The following is a 16,243-nucleotide window of genomic DNA, read 5'->3' as shown; positions in this document are numbered from 1 at the left end:
ATCTTTGTCTGACTTACTTCACTCAGTATGACAGTATCTAGGTCCATCTATGTCTCTGAAAATGGCATTATTTCATTCTTTTTTATGGCTGAGTAATATTCCATTGTATATATGTACCACATCTTCTTTATCTATTCCTCTGTCGATGGACATTTAGGTTGCTTCCATGTCTTGGCTATTGTAAATGGTGCTACTATGAACATTGGGGTGCATGTAACTTTTTGAAGTATGGTTTTCTCTGGATATATGCCTAGGAGTGGGATTGCAGGATCATATGGTAGTTCTATTTTTCGTTTTTTGAGGAATCTCCATACTGTTCTCCATAGTGGCTGTACCAATTTACATTCCCACCAACAGTGTAGGAGGGTTCCCTTTTCTCCACACCCTCTCCAGCATTTATTGTTTGTAGATTTTTTTGGTGATGGCCATTTGTCCTCTTATTTTTCAGCTCTACAGCACATGCCCAGATTCCCCCCATACTGGATCACTCATAATTATTTTTGTAATCATTTTTAGGTGTCTGGCATTCCCCACTAGACTCTAAGGTTCATGAAAGCAGGAACCATGACTCTCATGTTTATTACTTGTGAATATTATGTTTAATATTTATCATTTTATTATTATGAATCTCATGTTTATTGTTGCATACCCAACACCTAGCATAGGGTGGTATGAATGACCTCTGAGCTTTGCTTTCCTCTTCTGTAAAAATGGAAGAATATGATCTATCCATTGGGGTACTGGGAGATTAAAATGAAATAGTGAGCATGAGAGCAACTGGCATACAGTAGGCATCTCATAAATGTTAGTTTTTGCCTTCCTTTGGAGGACCCACTTAGGGTTACTGTACTGAATAGAATAGATTATAACCAAGGCTTTAAAGCTGTTTGCTTGACACTCTATTCTAAAAAGTTTCTAGTATTCTTATTCTTAAGGTTTTAGAGTTTAGTCTTCTTTCCCCACCAAGTCCAAAGACTCTTCCATCAGACTTTTAACTTTGTTCTGGTGACCTGTTTTGAGGTCTCTAATAATTTTACTTGATTTCCTGTGGGTAGCGTATCTTTAAGCTTTCTTTATTCAGTTCAGTGCTGAGAATGAAAATATGATTGTAGATTGAATGAATATTTTAAAAAGATCATGGGTGGTAGAATGGGTTTCAAAGGTAGCTTTATGGAATCTCTTTTCCTGGAATTCTTTAGAAGAGAATAAGAACACTGACTTGTGAAGATTTCTTCTAATCCTTTGGCTGTGAAATCCAGGCTGATGTTATTAGGTGAACCACATTCAGAATTTTATTTTTTTCCCTACCAGTTAGGAATAATTTTCAGATGTATGACTACCTTTCAGATGTAAAGTACAGGAGAAGGGCTTGATATTAATAGGCCTTCCTCCACACATTGGCAAATGGAAGCTGGCCCAGTGCTAGGATGACCAACTGTTCCAGTTTGTCTGGGAATAAGGGGGTTCCAGGGGCGCTGGACTTTCAGTTTTAAAATCAGGACAATCCTGGAAAAGCTGGGGTGAATTGGTTGGCTATCCTACTCAGTGCAGAGGAGCTTGCTGGAGGAATTGGAGTAACAGTGAAGTAAACATTAGCATGCTTTCCTGTTGTTTAAAAAAATACAGGAGCCACAAGAAGTTAAAACTGTCTTTTAAAAATTTTTGTGAAAGTTTTTGAAAATTAATTTAACTTTTAAAGCCACTAAACTAGATATAGGTGGTCTTAAATAATAGTAATATTATAAAGTATTAATATTAATAAGTAATATTAATAATAATTTTAAAACTCAGTGATAGTCATTTAGAAACGGGACTTCCCTGGTGGTCCAGTGGTTAAGACTCAGTGTTCCCAATGCAGGGGGCGCGGGTTCGATCCCTGGTCAGGGAACTAAGATCCCACATGCCGCACGGCATGGCCAAAAAATTCTTTAAAATTAAAAAAAAAAAAATGAATGGTATTGTATTATAAAACCCAATCCTGTCTTTTCTGCACCTGAATGGCTATAGCTTTGAATGGCTACCATTTCCTAGTGTTAATCATTTTCACTTATTTTGTGAATAGTTTATCTTTGAAGTATTTTTTCTAGTTAAATATCAACAGTAGAACTGATATTATCATTGATGAATCTTGAAAACAGGTCAGTTTTGAAAGAAGGGCCTTAACTCACATAAATGTATTTTATCACTTAATTCTCACAAGGTAAAATTTAAAATTATTTTAATGTGTTTATGCCTATCTTTTTCCCTAAAAGCATATACGTAGCTTTCAAAAGTACTTATACATTGTTATAAATTTAAAAAAAATTTAGGTGAAGAAAATCAGGGCAAAGGAACAATAAAACAATAAAAGTGGTATAATAAGATGAAATCAGGGAAAAGTTAGCATCTAGAAATGCATGATCTAAACATCTTACAGTTTTAATGATGGGACAACATCAAAATTTTAGTTCACAGAACTCTCTGGTTACCAAGGGAAAAAATGTCCGAAATTCTAAGTCATGGTGGCCGTAAGATAGAAGAGGTTGTTGAAGAGAAGTGCAGCTTTTCCTAACACTGAGGGCTGGGAGAAATTTCCCCAGAGGGCTTTCATAAAGGAGCCCCCATGTGGTTGGCATCCCTCCAACAGCACCCTTTAATCAATACAGTTTCAAGGTTTTTATGAGATAGCGCCCCCCAGTGCACTCTGAAGGTATAACAACCAAGTGCCAATAAGACTGGTTACTACATTTAATACAGTGGTCCTTCCCTGGGGCTGGGCTTCAGTTTCCTGGCAAGCTTTTCAGCATGCAGATTTCGAGGTCCCAGCCCACCTCTGTTAAATCAACAACTCTTTTGAGAAGGTCCTGGATAATCCTGATAGAGAACCACTTTAGAGTTTTTTTAGAGAGAGGTTCAAGGAGGAAACCCAAATGTCCAATAAATATTTGAAAAAAAATTCAGTTTCACTAGTATAATCATGAGGATACAAATTAACACAATGATGAGATACCATTTCACATTGATTAGACTGGCAAACATATTCAGCAGTAGCTAGCAGAGTTGAAAATGTGTATACTCTGTGATCCAAACAATTCCACTACTAGAGAAATTCTTGTTCATGTGCACAAAGAGATACAATGAGGATGTTTACTGCAGTGTTCTTTGTAATAAGGAAAAATTGGAAAGCACCTATATTCCATCAATGGTGGGATGCATAAAGCAATTTATGATGTGGGTTGAACTGTGTCTCCCCACTCCCTAAAAGATATGTCCAAGTCCGAACTGGTATCTGTGAATATGACTTACTTGGAAAGAGAGTCTTTGAAAATCTAATTAAATTAAGGATCTTGAGATGAGATGATCTCAGATTAATGGGGCCTAAATTCAATGATGAGCGTCCTTATAAGAAACAGAAAAGGAAAAGACACAGAGACACACAGAATGAAGGCCACGTGAAGACAGAGGCGGGGATTGGAGTGACACATCTGCAAGCCAAGGAACACCAAGCGTTGCCTGCATCCACCAGCAGCGGGAGAGAGGCATGGGACAGCTTCTCTCTCAGAGCCCTCCGCAGGGACCAACACTACCAGTGCCTTGTTTATGGACTTCTGGCCACCAGACTGTAAGGGTATAAATTTCTGTTGTTTTAAGTCATGGTGGCCCTTGGAAAATAATAAAATGGAGATCTTCACCCAAACCACAGGGATACCTGGATGAGGGTATAGTTAGAGGTTCTCCCTCAACCAAGAGAACAGAATCACGGAGCTAATAATCTTCCACCATGCAGTTGAAGCAGTTTTGTCCTGATTTGAGGCTGAAAGAGCCCTTGGAGAACAACTCCCCCCACTTTAAAGATGAGGATGCCCAGACAGAAGAAGTGACTTGCCAAGACCCCAGAGTTCCTAAGGGGCAGAACTTGGATTTGAACCCAGGTCCGTCTGACTCCAAAGCTTGTGTTCTTTCCGCTTCGGTTGTATCCAGTCCTCTCACATGGCAGCAAGGGCTAGAGGAGCGAGCCCAGATGCTGGAATTGCAAGACTGCGCTAAGTCTTTGCTCTCCCAGGCCCTACCAGCATGGCAGGGAGAAGGTTAACTCCTCTAACCTTCGGATTCCTCTTCCCAACAGACAGCGAGACTAACCTTGCTCCCAGAGCAGGGTTACAAACTCTGGATTGTAAGGCTCAAATAGGATAATATATGTGAAAACGTCTTTAATAACTGTAAATCACTATACTATTGATACAAGTAGTAGTTAGTACTGTTATTATCTATTCTAGCCTCAGACTAGGAAAGTGAAACTCAGACAGTGTGAAAGACAGAATCCTAAAATAACCCCTAAGGACCTTCCCACGTGTATAATCCTCTGCCCTTTGCGTGTGGGTGGGACCTGTGTATATGATGAGATATCACTCCCATGATTATGCGACATTATACTGCAAAAGGGAGATGTCCCTCAGTGGGCCTGACCCAATTAGGCGAGCTCTTTAAAGACAGTTTTCTCTGGCTGGTGGCAGAAGAGGAAGTCAGACAGATGCGATCCGGCTAGTCTGGAAGAAAGCGAACACCACATTCTGAGCTGCCTACGGGGGTCACTATGGCAAAAGACTGTGGGCAGTCTCCAGCTGCTGAGTGCGGTTCCTGGCTGACAGCTAGACGGAAAATGAGGACCTCAGTCCTCCAGTGGCAAGGAGATGAATTCTTCCAGTCAGCGTGGAAGAAGGCCCTGAGCCAAGACAAGAACCACAACCCTGGCCACACCTTGATTTCAGCCTGTGATGACCTGAGCAGAGGACCCAGCTAAGCCACGGTGGACCTCTGACCTACAGAACTCTGAGCTAATAAATGGCTATGGCCTGAAGTCACTAGGTTTGTGTTAATTTTTTTGTACAGCAATAAAAAACTAGTAAGGGAGATGAAAAGTTTTTCCCTGTCTCATAGAGCCATTGAGTGCACATGTCTGTGTATCCCTCCAAGAAACTCTGAGCTTCTCTAAGGCTGGAACTATATCTTACTCATCTCTGGAGTCGGACTGGCTGGGTTGGTCCCTGGCCCTGCCACTTACGAGGTTGAAAATGGAGGCAAATTATTTTACTTCTCTGTGCCTCATTCTCCTCATCTGTAAAATGGGTGTGATAACAGTACAAAGCTCCAGGGTTGTAAGGCGTGTTAAATGACTTTGTGAACTGTAGAACCGTGCCTGCACACAGAAAATGCTCAGCACATGTGGTGGTGGCGGTTTCGTTATATCCAAGCACTTAGCCCAGTAGCTAGCATATAATAGGCACTAAATTAATGTTTGTTGAGTGGATGAATGAATGAATTAGAATTAGAATCTTGGTCTCTTGATTCTTAATCCTACAATATTTCTACTAATCATTATTTGCAATAGGATACAGATTTTTTCCAAAGCTAATTTTACTGGCCCAATTTCTTCAGGGTGCACTGGGAAAGCACTGGATTTATAACACTGTGAAAATAGAGAGGTGCTTAAACTGATACCAGAGTGCTTAAAAACCTGCGCTCTGTGGAAGCTGACCGAAAGCCGTGAGTAGGCTGGCTTTGTCTTAATAAACCTTGTCGTTTGATCAGGGTGACATATACTTAATGCAGTTGCCTAATTATCTGGTCATCAGGGAAATACCAGCTGTCATTGCCAACTGAGCTGGGCCATCAATATGTTCTGAGTTTATTAAGTAAATTAAAAGGTGTGGCTTAAATACTTAAGTAGAGGAATAACAATTCTCATCTCAAGGAGCTAGTGAAAGCAGGACTTTCTGCCACAGCTACTGGCTGTGCTGAGCTGTGAAAAGTGAGATTTGTAGCTTGACAACACAGCTCATCATCAGAGACAAAAGGAGATTCCAAAATTTGATAAAGGATCCTCATATATTCCCGCATCTCCCATCACATTTAGATTGTTATTGCTGATAATTCCTTTTAAAATTCTAAACAGTAAGGTGGCCTCTAGCTGTGAACTAGCCCATCACTCTTGAACTGGCCCATGTTGAGGGCTTGCATGTCCTTTCCCACACCTATGCAGAGACAGACATGTTGATTATTATCAAGCCTTGGGCTGCAGAAATGAATGACCAAATTCTGCACACACCTGCTGTATGCTGAGCAGTTTCACATCAAGATTTGTTCTGAGGTTCATAGATTCTGGTTCCACTCAATTCCCCTTCTGTTGCAAGACCCCACAGTCATGCTTTATTCCTCCGCACTGAACTACATGCCGTCTGTTCCTCCAGCATCTATTACGTGCCACTCCTTCCCAGGCACTGGGCTAGGCACCTGGAATTCAGAGATAACTGAGATGTTGTTCCTGCCCTGGAGAGACTTCTAAGCATGCTCCCTCATGCTCCCATGCCTTTGCACACAGGGCTCCTCCAGCCTAGACTACCTTCCTGGCTTCTGGGCTTGGCAAGTTCCAGCTCATCTTTCAAGTTTTTACCAAACCACAACTTTCTCCCCAGGAGAATAACTCACACCCTGCTTCATGCTCTCATAGACCTTCGACCCTCATCTGCTGGAGCGTTTGCCACTTTGCATTGTGATTTATTTACAACTTCCAAATACAAGGACAGAGGCTGTGCCTCATTCTTCTCTGAATTCCTAATGCCTGACATAGAGTTGATGCATAAATTGCACTGATACTTGAATGAAAGACTAAGTTAATAAAAGAGGATAACTATTCTTATGTAAGGTGTGTAGGAGGGTAGAAGTGGGGATGGAGCCATAGAATAAATGTGCTTTTCTAATATCTCTTTTGCCAGTAGGGGGAGAGATGTGCTTATAAATATCCCATCATGCAAGCCTTTAGGATCAGTGGTCTGAAAGGCCAAAGAGAGGCTCAGGGTCTTTCTGTATGACCTCTCAAATTTATAAGGAGCCATTTTACTTCAAGTAAGAGTGGGTATGGGACTTCCGTGGTGACACAGTTGTTAAGAATCCGCCTGGCAATGCAGGGGACAGGGGTTCGATCCCTGGTCCGGGAAGATCCCACATACCCACGGAGCAACTAAGCCCATGCGCCATAACTTCTGAGCCTGCGCTGTAGAGCCCGCAAGCTATAACTACTGAAGCCTGCACGCTCTAGGGCCTGCATGCCACAACTACTGAGCCTGCGTGCTGCAACTACTGAAGCCCGCACGCCTAGAGCCCATGCTCTGCAACAAGAGAAGCCACTGCAATGAGAAGCCCGTGCACCTCAATGAAGAGTGGCCCCCGCTCGCCGCAACTAGAGAAAGCCCGCGCCTAGCAACGAAGACCCAACGCAGCCAAAAAAAGAAGAAATAAAGAAAAAAAAAAAAAAAACCCTACAGTGAAACTCATTGGAACTTGTTAAAAAAAAAAGTGGGTATGACCTTGATTAACTTGAATCATGTGACCATATGGCAGGCTATTTTCTATTTTTCCCTTGACTACTTTGTCATTCCCTCTTCCTTTTTTAGGGGGTATGGGGGAGGAGTTGAGGAGTGGTGGTGATTATTTATTCACAGGTTCACACCTACAGGCAACGCAATTCTGCCCTCTCTGAACACATTTCAGTGCAATATTGGGGTTGGAGAGTTTAGTTATTTGTTCCTGGTACCCACTGTCCAGGACTGCTAGGAAGAGTCCTCTTCCCTCTCTGCTCCTGGACCTTTGCTTTTCTTTCTCAGCAACCACTCCAAAAACGCACTCAGTCTTTCTTCAGTTCTCTCTTTTGTGACCCACGAATTTGCACCTCCTGCTTTGACTTCTCTCCATTCCCACTCCTGTATTTCTAATCCCTTGTAGGATAGTTCCAATTAGATGTCCTGTCATCCGTTGAAGCTCACTACTTCTAAAAGTTAGCTGTTTCTCTCCCAGGTGTACTTCCACTTTCATTCACTCTATTCCATCAGTGCCCTACCGGGCACTGAAACCAGGAGGTGAGGGTTAGGACAAGCAGGGGCGCCCAGGTGGAAGGTGCTGTGAGTCAGAGTACTTTAGCAGAGGCATTTCAGCACTCTGGAGAGCTCCTAGCGGGGCCAACTCCCCGACTCCGGCCCCTCCCCTGCACCTTCCCTGCACACAGCAGCCGTCATATACACCTCCTTGTCACTGGAAACTTATGCTTGTTACAGGAACCTTATTCATTTCTTCCAGGCTTAGTTCTCTGGGGACTGAAGACTTAACGGGGCTGGATTCTGTCCTTGCTCTATCACTTACTGGATGCACTCCCAGAGACTGAGTTATCTAATTGCCCTGAGCCTCAGTTTCCTCTTCTGTAAAATGGAATGGCAGTATGTCTACCTATTTGAGAGTGCTGTTGTGAGGGTGAATTGAGAGAGCACACATAAAGTACGCAGCACATAATATAAATTCAGTAAATAGTAGTTACATTTTTTATTATTATAGAAATTATCAGTACAATTATATTAATTCTTCTTAGTAACATGTGATGGTACGACTCAAGGCTCTCAGGGCAGTGGCATGTCTCTGGGAGTTTACAGGCTGGTTTTGTAGGTCAGGAGAAACAAATGAGTTTAGGGGGCAAGTAAGTCCTCTGGGAAACTTCTTTGTCCCTTGGGTACATTATTAAGACAGCAGTGGGTGCTTTAGGGTTAGCCCAAGTCATAGTCGGTTGTTGGAAAAGAAGAGCAGGCGCTTGTAGATTTACAGAATAGGAAATGCCCTGTATGTGGCAAACAGGGAGACAGGCCCAAGAGATCCAATAATGCCCAAGGCGGCTCAGCAAGTTGGTGTCCACAGACAGGAGGACTGGATCTCCAGGCTGCTGGCTGCTCTTTGCTAGGTCTTTGCATATGCTGTTGCTTCCTCCCGTGGGAAGTCCTTTCCCTGTCTAGTCTGGCAACTTCTCTCTTTCTCACCAAGAGTCAGCTCTCTGAGCCTCAGTTGCCTCCTCTGTGAAATGGGGACACCCTGCTATTCACCAGGCTGTGTGGAGATTAAAAGTGACAGTGTGAGGAAGGAGCTTAGCTCTGACACAGGCATATAGTAGATGCTGTGTAAGATGTGGCTGTAGGCATTACAATGATCTGTTCATGGGTCGGACTCAGCCGCTGCACTACGAGCTCCCTGAAGGTAAGGACTGCATCCTTTGTCTTCTTGTTTTCACTCTGCAACTTTGTCTCCTACCACTAACCCTCTGCTCCCATAATGTGGCACCTCTCAGCACTCCCTGAGTGTGTCACCCGGCTCAAACGCATGACTTGCTTGTATGTTGAATGAATTGATGTTTCAGCTAGACATGGTGCCTTTAGACCGGCTTTCTGGTGGGAGTTGCCATTGTGGAAAGTATTGAACTGACCTGGGTAGCTGGTCAACTGGGGATGAGCAGCCCTAAGAGCTGTCAGGAGTGACTTTGGGAAAAGTTTGATATCCCAGGTGGGAGGAAGTGCTGCTGGAATGTGCTGCTGGAATCAGCAGACCTGATTTGCTTTGTTTCCATTCCAGTTAATAAACACATTTGAAGTTTTGATGTGGAAGAGACTGGGTAGTCTGAGGCCTTGTGGTGAATTGATATCATTTACTCACAGTGAAGGAGTAGCGAGCAGGGAGATTACTATGGAGAATTTTGCAAAGCATGTTGGAGTTAATTTATAATTGATATTGGAGCTCTTTTCCATAGGCTGAATTATGATGGGACGGAGGAAGAGTCATTAGTGTGGCTATTTTGTTGTTTGTGTCACCCTTATGAATTGGAAAGTGGAAAAAGAAAATCATGCTAAGACGGTATCTAATCTTTTCAGAGCTATTTGCTAAATAAACTGGAATTTTAATTAAAACTGCAAGCCAAGAAGTAAATCACTTTAGAAGTTTGTGAAGTTTTTCTTTTTCCTTTGCCTAATATAATTACCACTAATAAAGGTTCTTTACGGGTGGGAAATCAGACACCAGAATAAATAACTGGACGAGGTGGCTATGGGGCAAGGAAATTATGAAAGGGGCAAGGTTATCTTCCCCTCCTGCTAACGTGGGCCTTTTTTCTGTGGTTAAATTGTTTGGTAACCATTTTGATCTCATTAAAAGTATTATGATGAGAAGCAGAAGCAAAGGTGGACGACAGCCCTCATCACTGCAGCTCCTCCAGCTTTAATTCATGTGAGTCAATTATAATGAATGGATTTAATAAAAAATACAACATGCTTTGGTGATTAACTCAGCGAAGAACACATGGCACGCTTACTGGGAGTATCATATTTGCAATAACAAAGAAGTGAACAGGGAAGGAAACTTCATAGATCACAAGAATTGCTGCTTTCCAGCAGAAGGTTGTTAATTACTTATCCCCTTGCTATATTTATTGGCTCTATTAGAGGATGAGTAATTATTGTCTTCCCCGGAAACCCACTGGAGCCAGACGGCGCCTCTATTAAAGTAGGAGTCTCCTCAGAGTGCCAGTTATGCCTGCGGGATCCTCTCCAGTCAGAGTCTCCAATGACCAGGAGCGTGGAGCGGGTGAGACAGGAATGTCAGCCCACGCGGGCACAGGACACGGGTCTCCTTTAAAGTGCAGGGGCTGTCAGAGCAGTTCTTCCTCTTAGAAATGCTGATGTGCTCTCACTTCCCCGTGCCTTCCCCCACCCCTACTTCCAGAGCACCCTTCTTCTCTGGGCTGGGTCATCCCCGCACCCCATCCCCTTTCTCCCAGCCTTGGCTCCCTCTTGGGTCTGGCTGCCCCCAGTCTATCTCTACCTCCCCTCCATTCTCCATCCTAGCAGGGTCTGCACAGCCCTGCTTGAGCACTTCCTGGGCTCTCTTCCACCTGCAGAATCAAGTTCAAGCTCCTCAGCCTGCCCTGTGAGCCCCTCACGATCAGTTGGGCCGTGTGGACCTCTCCAGCTCTGTCTCTCTACTGACCCTGGGCTGCGGGCACCCTGCGCTCTCCCAGACGCCCTGCCTGGCATGCACTTCTCTTTCTCTTCATCTCTGCCTGGCAGACCACAACTTCACACCCAGCTCAAATGGTCCCTCCTCGGTTAAACTTCCCTCACCTGGAGCAGGAGCGGTTGCTCCTTCTGGGCTCTGACACAGCACTTTGTCACTCAGAGCGTGTTTATCTGTTACCGAGCTGCCTCCACCCCCAGGTTGGCTCCTGCATTCCTGGAGCTATGTCTGATTCACTGTTGTTTTTCAAGAAGTGGATTTGTGCAGGGCCAGCCTCTGCTTTCTCTACCATCAGGGAAAACTGAGGACTCTTCCTCTCTGCCCTTCTCACCAAGGGACTTAATTAGGTGACGAACAATCTAAGCAACCCGCTCTCAATATTCTAAATTGGACTAATTTAGCTCCTACTATGTGCCAGGCTGTTCACAAACATCCTTTCGCTTACGGAGTTGTTTTTCATCTTTACCATACCTCCTGTGAGGGAGGGTTTGCTGGTCCTCTTTCTCAGGTGATGAAACTAAGGCCCTTGGTAGTTACCAGGCCTGAGATTTGAATCCAGGTTCCTGAACTCGAGTCAAAGAGCTTTTGTGCATGTACAGGCTTTCCCTAGAGTTAGATGCACACACAGGAAGACCCGCATGGCTCTAAATGCCCCGAGCTAATGTATGCACGTTTAACCTTGGGCTAGTCCTAGAGAACACCCCTGTCTACCAGCTCCTTTGGGTAATATCTTACCAGCCAATAGGTATGGGAAAGGGTGATGGGAAAGGATGGAAGAAAAGAAGGAAACTAGCTTTTTTTAAATACCTACTGTGTGCCAGGCACAGTGCTAAACACATTATTAATCCATCTAATAACCCAATCACATTGCCATGATTGTTCCCACTGAGGAAACAGGCTTGGAGTTGCCCCACGTGTGGGCTTTCCCTGCAGCCCCATCCGAAGATGCTGCCATCAGGAAGCTGGCAGGTCCCTCACCAGCACGGGGAGGCCTTTTCTCATCAGCCACATTTTCCACTGGCAGGAGGGAGCCTGGAATCTCCCCGCGGCCCCTCAGTTGGGTCTCTTGTCATCTGTCTGGGAGGAGAGCGGTGCTGTTAGCTGGGATGCGAGCAGCAGAGAAGAAGAGTGAGCTGGTCTCCCTCTCTCAGGCTCAAAAGGGGCTCCCCTTCTTTTGATACGCTCATACTTGGCAAATAGAACCGTGTTCCATCTGGGCGCACCCTTCAGGATTTGGTGGGTTTCCACCAGAATTTTCACCGTTGGCTTGCTTTCTTGATTGAAGAAAAGAGTGCTAAATTTTCAGTCCATCCTTGAAGGGCAATTGTTCAGTCCTTTCATTGTCTTAACTGGCCTTCTTTGGACTCTTCTGTGCTCCATTCTTCCTTGAAGTGTTAATCACAACTCATTTTTTAATAAATGTATGTGCTCAGCTGTTTTTCATAGATTAATCCATCTATCCATCCATCCAGCATAGTGCAGTTGAAAGAGCATAATCTTTGGAAATAGACCGACATGGCTTCAAATTCTGGGTCTGCCACTTATTAGCAATGAGATTTTATTTTTTCATGTCAAAATGGAGGCATATATGTAAGATACCTGGCACATAATTAAGTGCTCAATAAATAGTAAGTATTATATTCATTGTAAGGTTATTCGAGTCTTAAATTAGTTCATTCTCCGAATGCTTCCTTTCTCTTGGACCCTGTTCTAAAACTGGAATGGTGTATTCATTATCTATTGCTGCGTAACAAAGTTCCCCCCAATTCAGCATCTTACAACAACACACATTTATCTCACACAGTTTCTGAGGGTTAGGAATCTGAGAATGGCTTAAAGGGGTTCTGGCTCAGAGCCTCTCATGAAGCTGTAATCAAGCTGTCAGCCAGAACCATAGTCTCTGAAGACTTGACTGAGGCTGAAGGATCCAATTCCAAGCTCACTCACATGGCTGTTGGCAGGAGGCTTTTTTTTTTTTGGCTGCGTTTTGGATCTTCGTTGCTGTGCGCGGGCTTTCTCTAGTTGTGGTGAGTGGAGGCTACTCTTAGTTGTGGAGTGTGGGCTTCTCCCGGCGGTGGCCTCTCTTGTTGCGGAGCACAGGCTCCAGTAGTTGTGGCCCATGGGCTCTAGAACGCAGGCTTAGTAGTTGTGGCGCATGGGCTTAGTTGCTCCGTGGCATGTGGGATCTTCCCGGACCAGGGCTCGATCCAGTGTCCCCTGCGCTGGCAGGCGGATTCTTAACCACTGTGCCACCAGGGAAGCCCTGGCAGGAGGCTTTGATTTCTTACCTCTCCCTGGGCTTCCTCAAAGCGAGTGATAATGAGAAAGAGAAGAATAGGAGAGAGAGAAAGAGAGACAGAGAGACAGAGATTGAGAGAGAGAGGAGGGCACGGTCTTTGTATAAAGATGCGCTTCAGAAGTGACATTCCCTTACTTCTGCTGCTGCTACTGGTCACATAGATCAAGCCTGTGACAGTGTGGGAGGAGACTACACAGGGTATGAATTCCAGGAGGCAGGGATCAGTGGAGACCATCTTAGAGGCTGCTTCCCACCGATGGGTAGGTTGGGGAGAGGGTAGAAAGAAGAGTAAAATGTCTCTACCCTGAAGCATTCTGTTGGGTAGGGAGTCAGTCATGTAAACATAAACACCCTACAAGGCAGCGGCTGGACCACAGGCATCCACAAAGTGCAGAGAAATCTATTAACTCTGCTTAAGGGCATTGTGGAAGGTTTCCCAAGTACAGGTCCACCGCGGTGTTGGTGTTCTTATTTAAGAGCTGTCCTAATGATGCTTGATATTTGGTTGGCATCTTTTTTTTTTAATTTTTATTTAATTTTATTTGTTTTTGGTTGCATTGGGTCTTCATTGTTGCGCGCGGGCTTTCTCTAGTTGCGTCGTGCGGGGGCTACTCTTTCGTTGTGGTGTGCGGACTTCTCATTGCGGTGGCTTCTCTTGTTGTGGAGCATGAGCTCTAGGCGTGCGGGCTTCAGTATTTGTGGCACACGGGCTCCGTAGTTGTGGCTCGCAGACTCTAGAGCGCAGGCTCAGTAGTTGTGGCACACGGGCTTAGTTGCTCCGCGGCATGTGGGATCTTCCCGGACCAGGGCTCGAACCAGTGTCCCCTGCATTGGCAGGCGGATTCTCAACCACTGCGTGGTTGGCATCTTTTTTAATAGAAGTTACTCATTGGAGTGATTTCCTTGGACATTAAAAATAATAACTATCCCATATAACAGCAACTATTTACAAAGTGCTTTCCCAGGCATTACCTCAGTCTACATAACGGCCCGGGAGGTAGACAGGTTTTATTGTGGCCATTTTCTTCCATTGTAGATAAGCTGCTGAGGCTTAGAGGGGCAAGGTCAGCGTGTCAAGGTCTCTGGCAGGAGTGTGGTGCGTCAGGGGCTTGAGCCAGGGTCTTCCTAGTCCAAGCATGTTGCTCTGGCTGCTACACCTTCCTTGTGTCCCCCTCCCCTGAGTGTTTGGGGCCCCTCATTTTAAAGCAGCAGTTTGGGTCATTTCCCCCCGAAGATGCTTTACACATATGTTTGCCCACATCAAAGCTTATTTGCCACTTTTATGCCCAATCACTTGAAAGGTTTTCTGTTCATGAAGAAGCTTTATGAAGAAGGTCGTTCCCAGAGTATAGAAATGTGAACTGTGCTTTCATCAGCATTCACTGTGAAACTGCATTTTACAAAAATCCCTCGGGAGGGTTTCAACTTGCTCTTTGAGCCGTTAGAAGAGTGACCAGCATATCAGTTCCTCAAGCACAAATATGCTCAAAGGACGTATGCTCAAGTTCTCATTAGAACTTGGCTATTTTGCAAGGTTTTTTTCTCTTTTTTTAGTCCTTCTGGGCCAGAGGGAAGAGGATTTTGGGTCCACACAGCTATATGCACTGGGGGAGGAAGTTCCTTTGTGGCAAAGATGGTGGCATGTGGGGTGCAGGGTAGGTTAGTTACTATAGTCCGTGAGTGACAAATGACCACCGTAGCGATCAGTTCAAGACCAGTTGTGTGCGGTGGTTAAGAGCCTGGGCCTTGGGCTTCCCTGGTGGCGCAGTGGTTGAGAGTCTGCCTGCCAATGCAGGGGACACGGGTTCGAGCCCTGGTCTGGGAAGATCCCACATGCCGCGGAGCAACTAAGCCGTGAGCCACAACTACTGAGCCTGCACGTCTGGAGCCTGTGCTCCGCAACAAGAGAGGCCGCGACAGTGAGAGGCCCACGCACCGCGATGAAGAGTGGCCCCCGTTCGCCGCAACTAGAGAAAGCCCGCGCACAGAAACGAAGACCCAACACAGCCAAAAATAAATAAATTAAAAAAAAAAAAAAAAGAGAGCCTGGGCCTTGGGATCAGACAGACATGGACGTGCTCCTGACTCTGCCCCTGCTAGCTCTGTGTCCTTGGGAGAGTGATTTAATCTCTCCAAACTTTGGTTTCTTCATCTGTAAGTAGGTTAATAGGAAACCCCTTCTCATGAGGTTGTTGTGAGGATTAAATGAGGTAATATATATAAAGAGTTTAACATAGACATGGAAATAAGCATCGCATAAATGCTAACTTTAATGATGATGGTGATGAAAGTGTATTTGAGTAGCTGCTATTCACAGGTCCCTTTATTCAAGTGTTCATTCATGAAACATGCTGCAGATCTTGCTAACAATGGTGTCTGTGAACAACTAGGGGCTTCAGGGAGTCTTTGAATTCTCCTAAAATCACATGGAAAATTCTGTGCATATGTGTGTTTTCCTGGAGAGAATCTCAAAGTGATTCTTGACCTCACAGAGGTTAAAAATAAAGTCTCTGGCTTGGTGTTAGAGATACACAAGATTAGGAAGGTGTCTTCATTTTCAAAGAGTCCACAGAGTGGGAAAGCAGACAGACTGACAGACGAGCTGCTGCTGAATGACCTGTGAAGGGTGTAAGTGATGGAGGCCCCAGAGAAGGGAGAGCTGGTGAGACAGCTTCAGGGATGGTCAAGCTGAGTCAGAAGATCCCAGGCGAAAGGAATGGCATGCAGAAACTCAGGCCAGAAAACAGAAAAGTGCTGTACACTTAATGTCAAAAGTAGTCTGGCAGTAACAGTGCAAGTGCCCAAGGTGTCCATGGCCCAACCTCAAGCAAACGGGTTGGCAGAGGGGAGTTTGGGAAGTGTCTTTGAGACCAGGCTTGGAGCTTTGATGTGGGAAGAGTTTAAGCGAAAGAGTAACATGGTCAGAGCTTTAAAAACACATCCCTCTGGGTGTCGAGTAGACAGGAAGGGGAGACTTTGGGGGGGCGGGGAGGAGGAAGGTTGGGGAGGAGGCTGGTGTGGTCCTCATCCCAGTGAGAAAGGAGGCCCCGAATTAAGGCATTGGGGATTAAGGAAGGAGAGGAAACTTAA

At 44.9% G+C, this 16,243-nt stretch overlaps 1 protein-coding gene across 2 annotated transcripts in view; it reads left to right on the top strand.

Moving 5' to 3' along the window:
- The window catches only part of TTLL11 (tubulin tyrosine ligase like 11), a 256,473-nt gene that overhangs the window by 26,791 nt on the left and 213,439 nt on the right, over positions 1–16,243 (top strand). Inside the window, exon 2 of one of the 2 annotated variants that reach the window (XM_036856232.1) lies at positions 9,997–10,068. The exons of the other annotated variant lie outside the window; for it this stretch is intronic. Within the exon in view, the coding sequence (XP_036712127.1) occupies positions 9,997–10,068 (72 nt within the window). The remainder of the gene's footprint in view (positions 1–9,996; positions 10,069–16,243) is intronic. 2 annotated transcript variants of the gene reach the window in all.

This window comes from Balaenoptera musculus, chromosome 6 (genome assembly GCF_009873245.2).
Source record: "Balaenoptera musculus isolate JJ_BM4_2016_0621 chromosome 6, mBalMus1.pri.v3, whole genome shotgun sequence".
NCBI lineage: Eukaryota > Metazoa > Chordata > Mammalia > Artiodactyla > Balaenopteridae > Balaenoptera > Balaenoptera musculus.
Note: the sequence above shows the minus strand (reverse complement) of the source record. Positions and strands in the feature narration are given on the sequence as shown.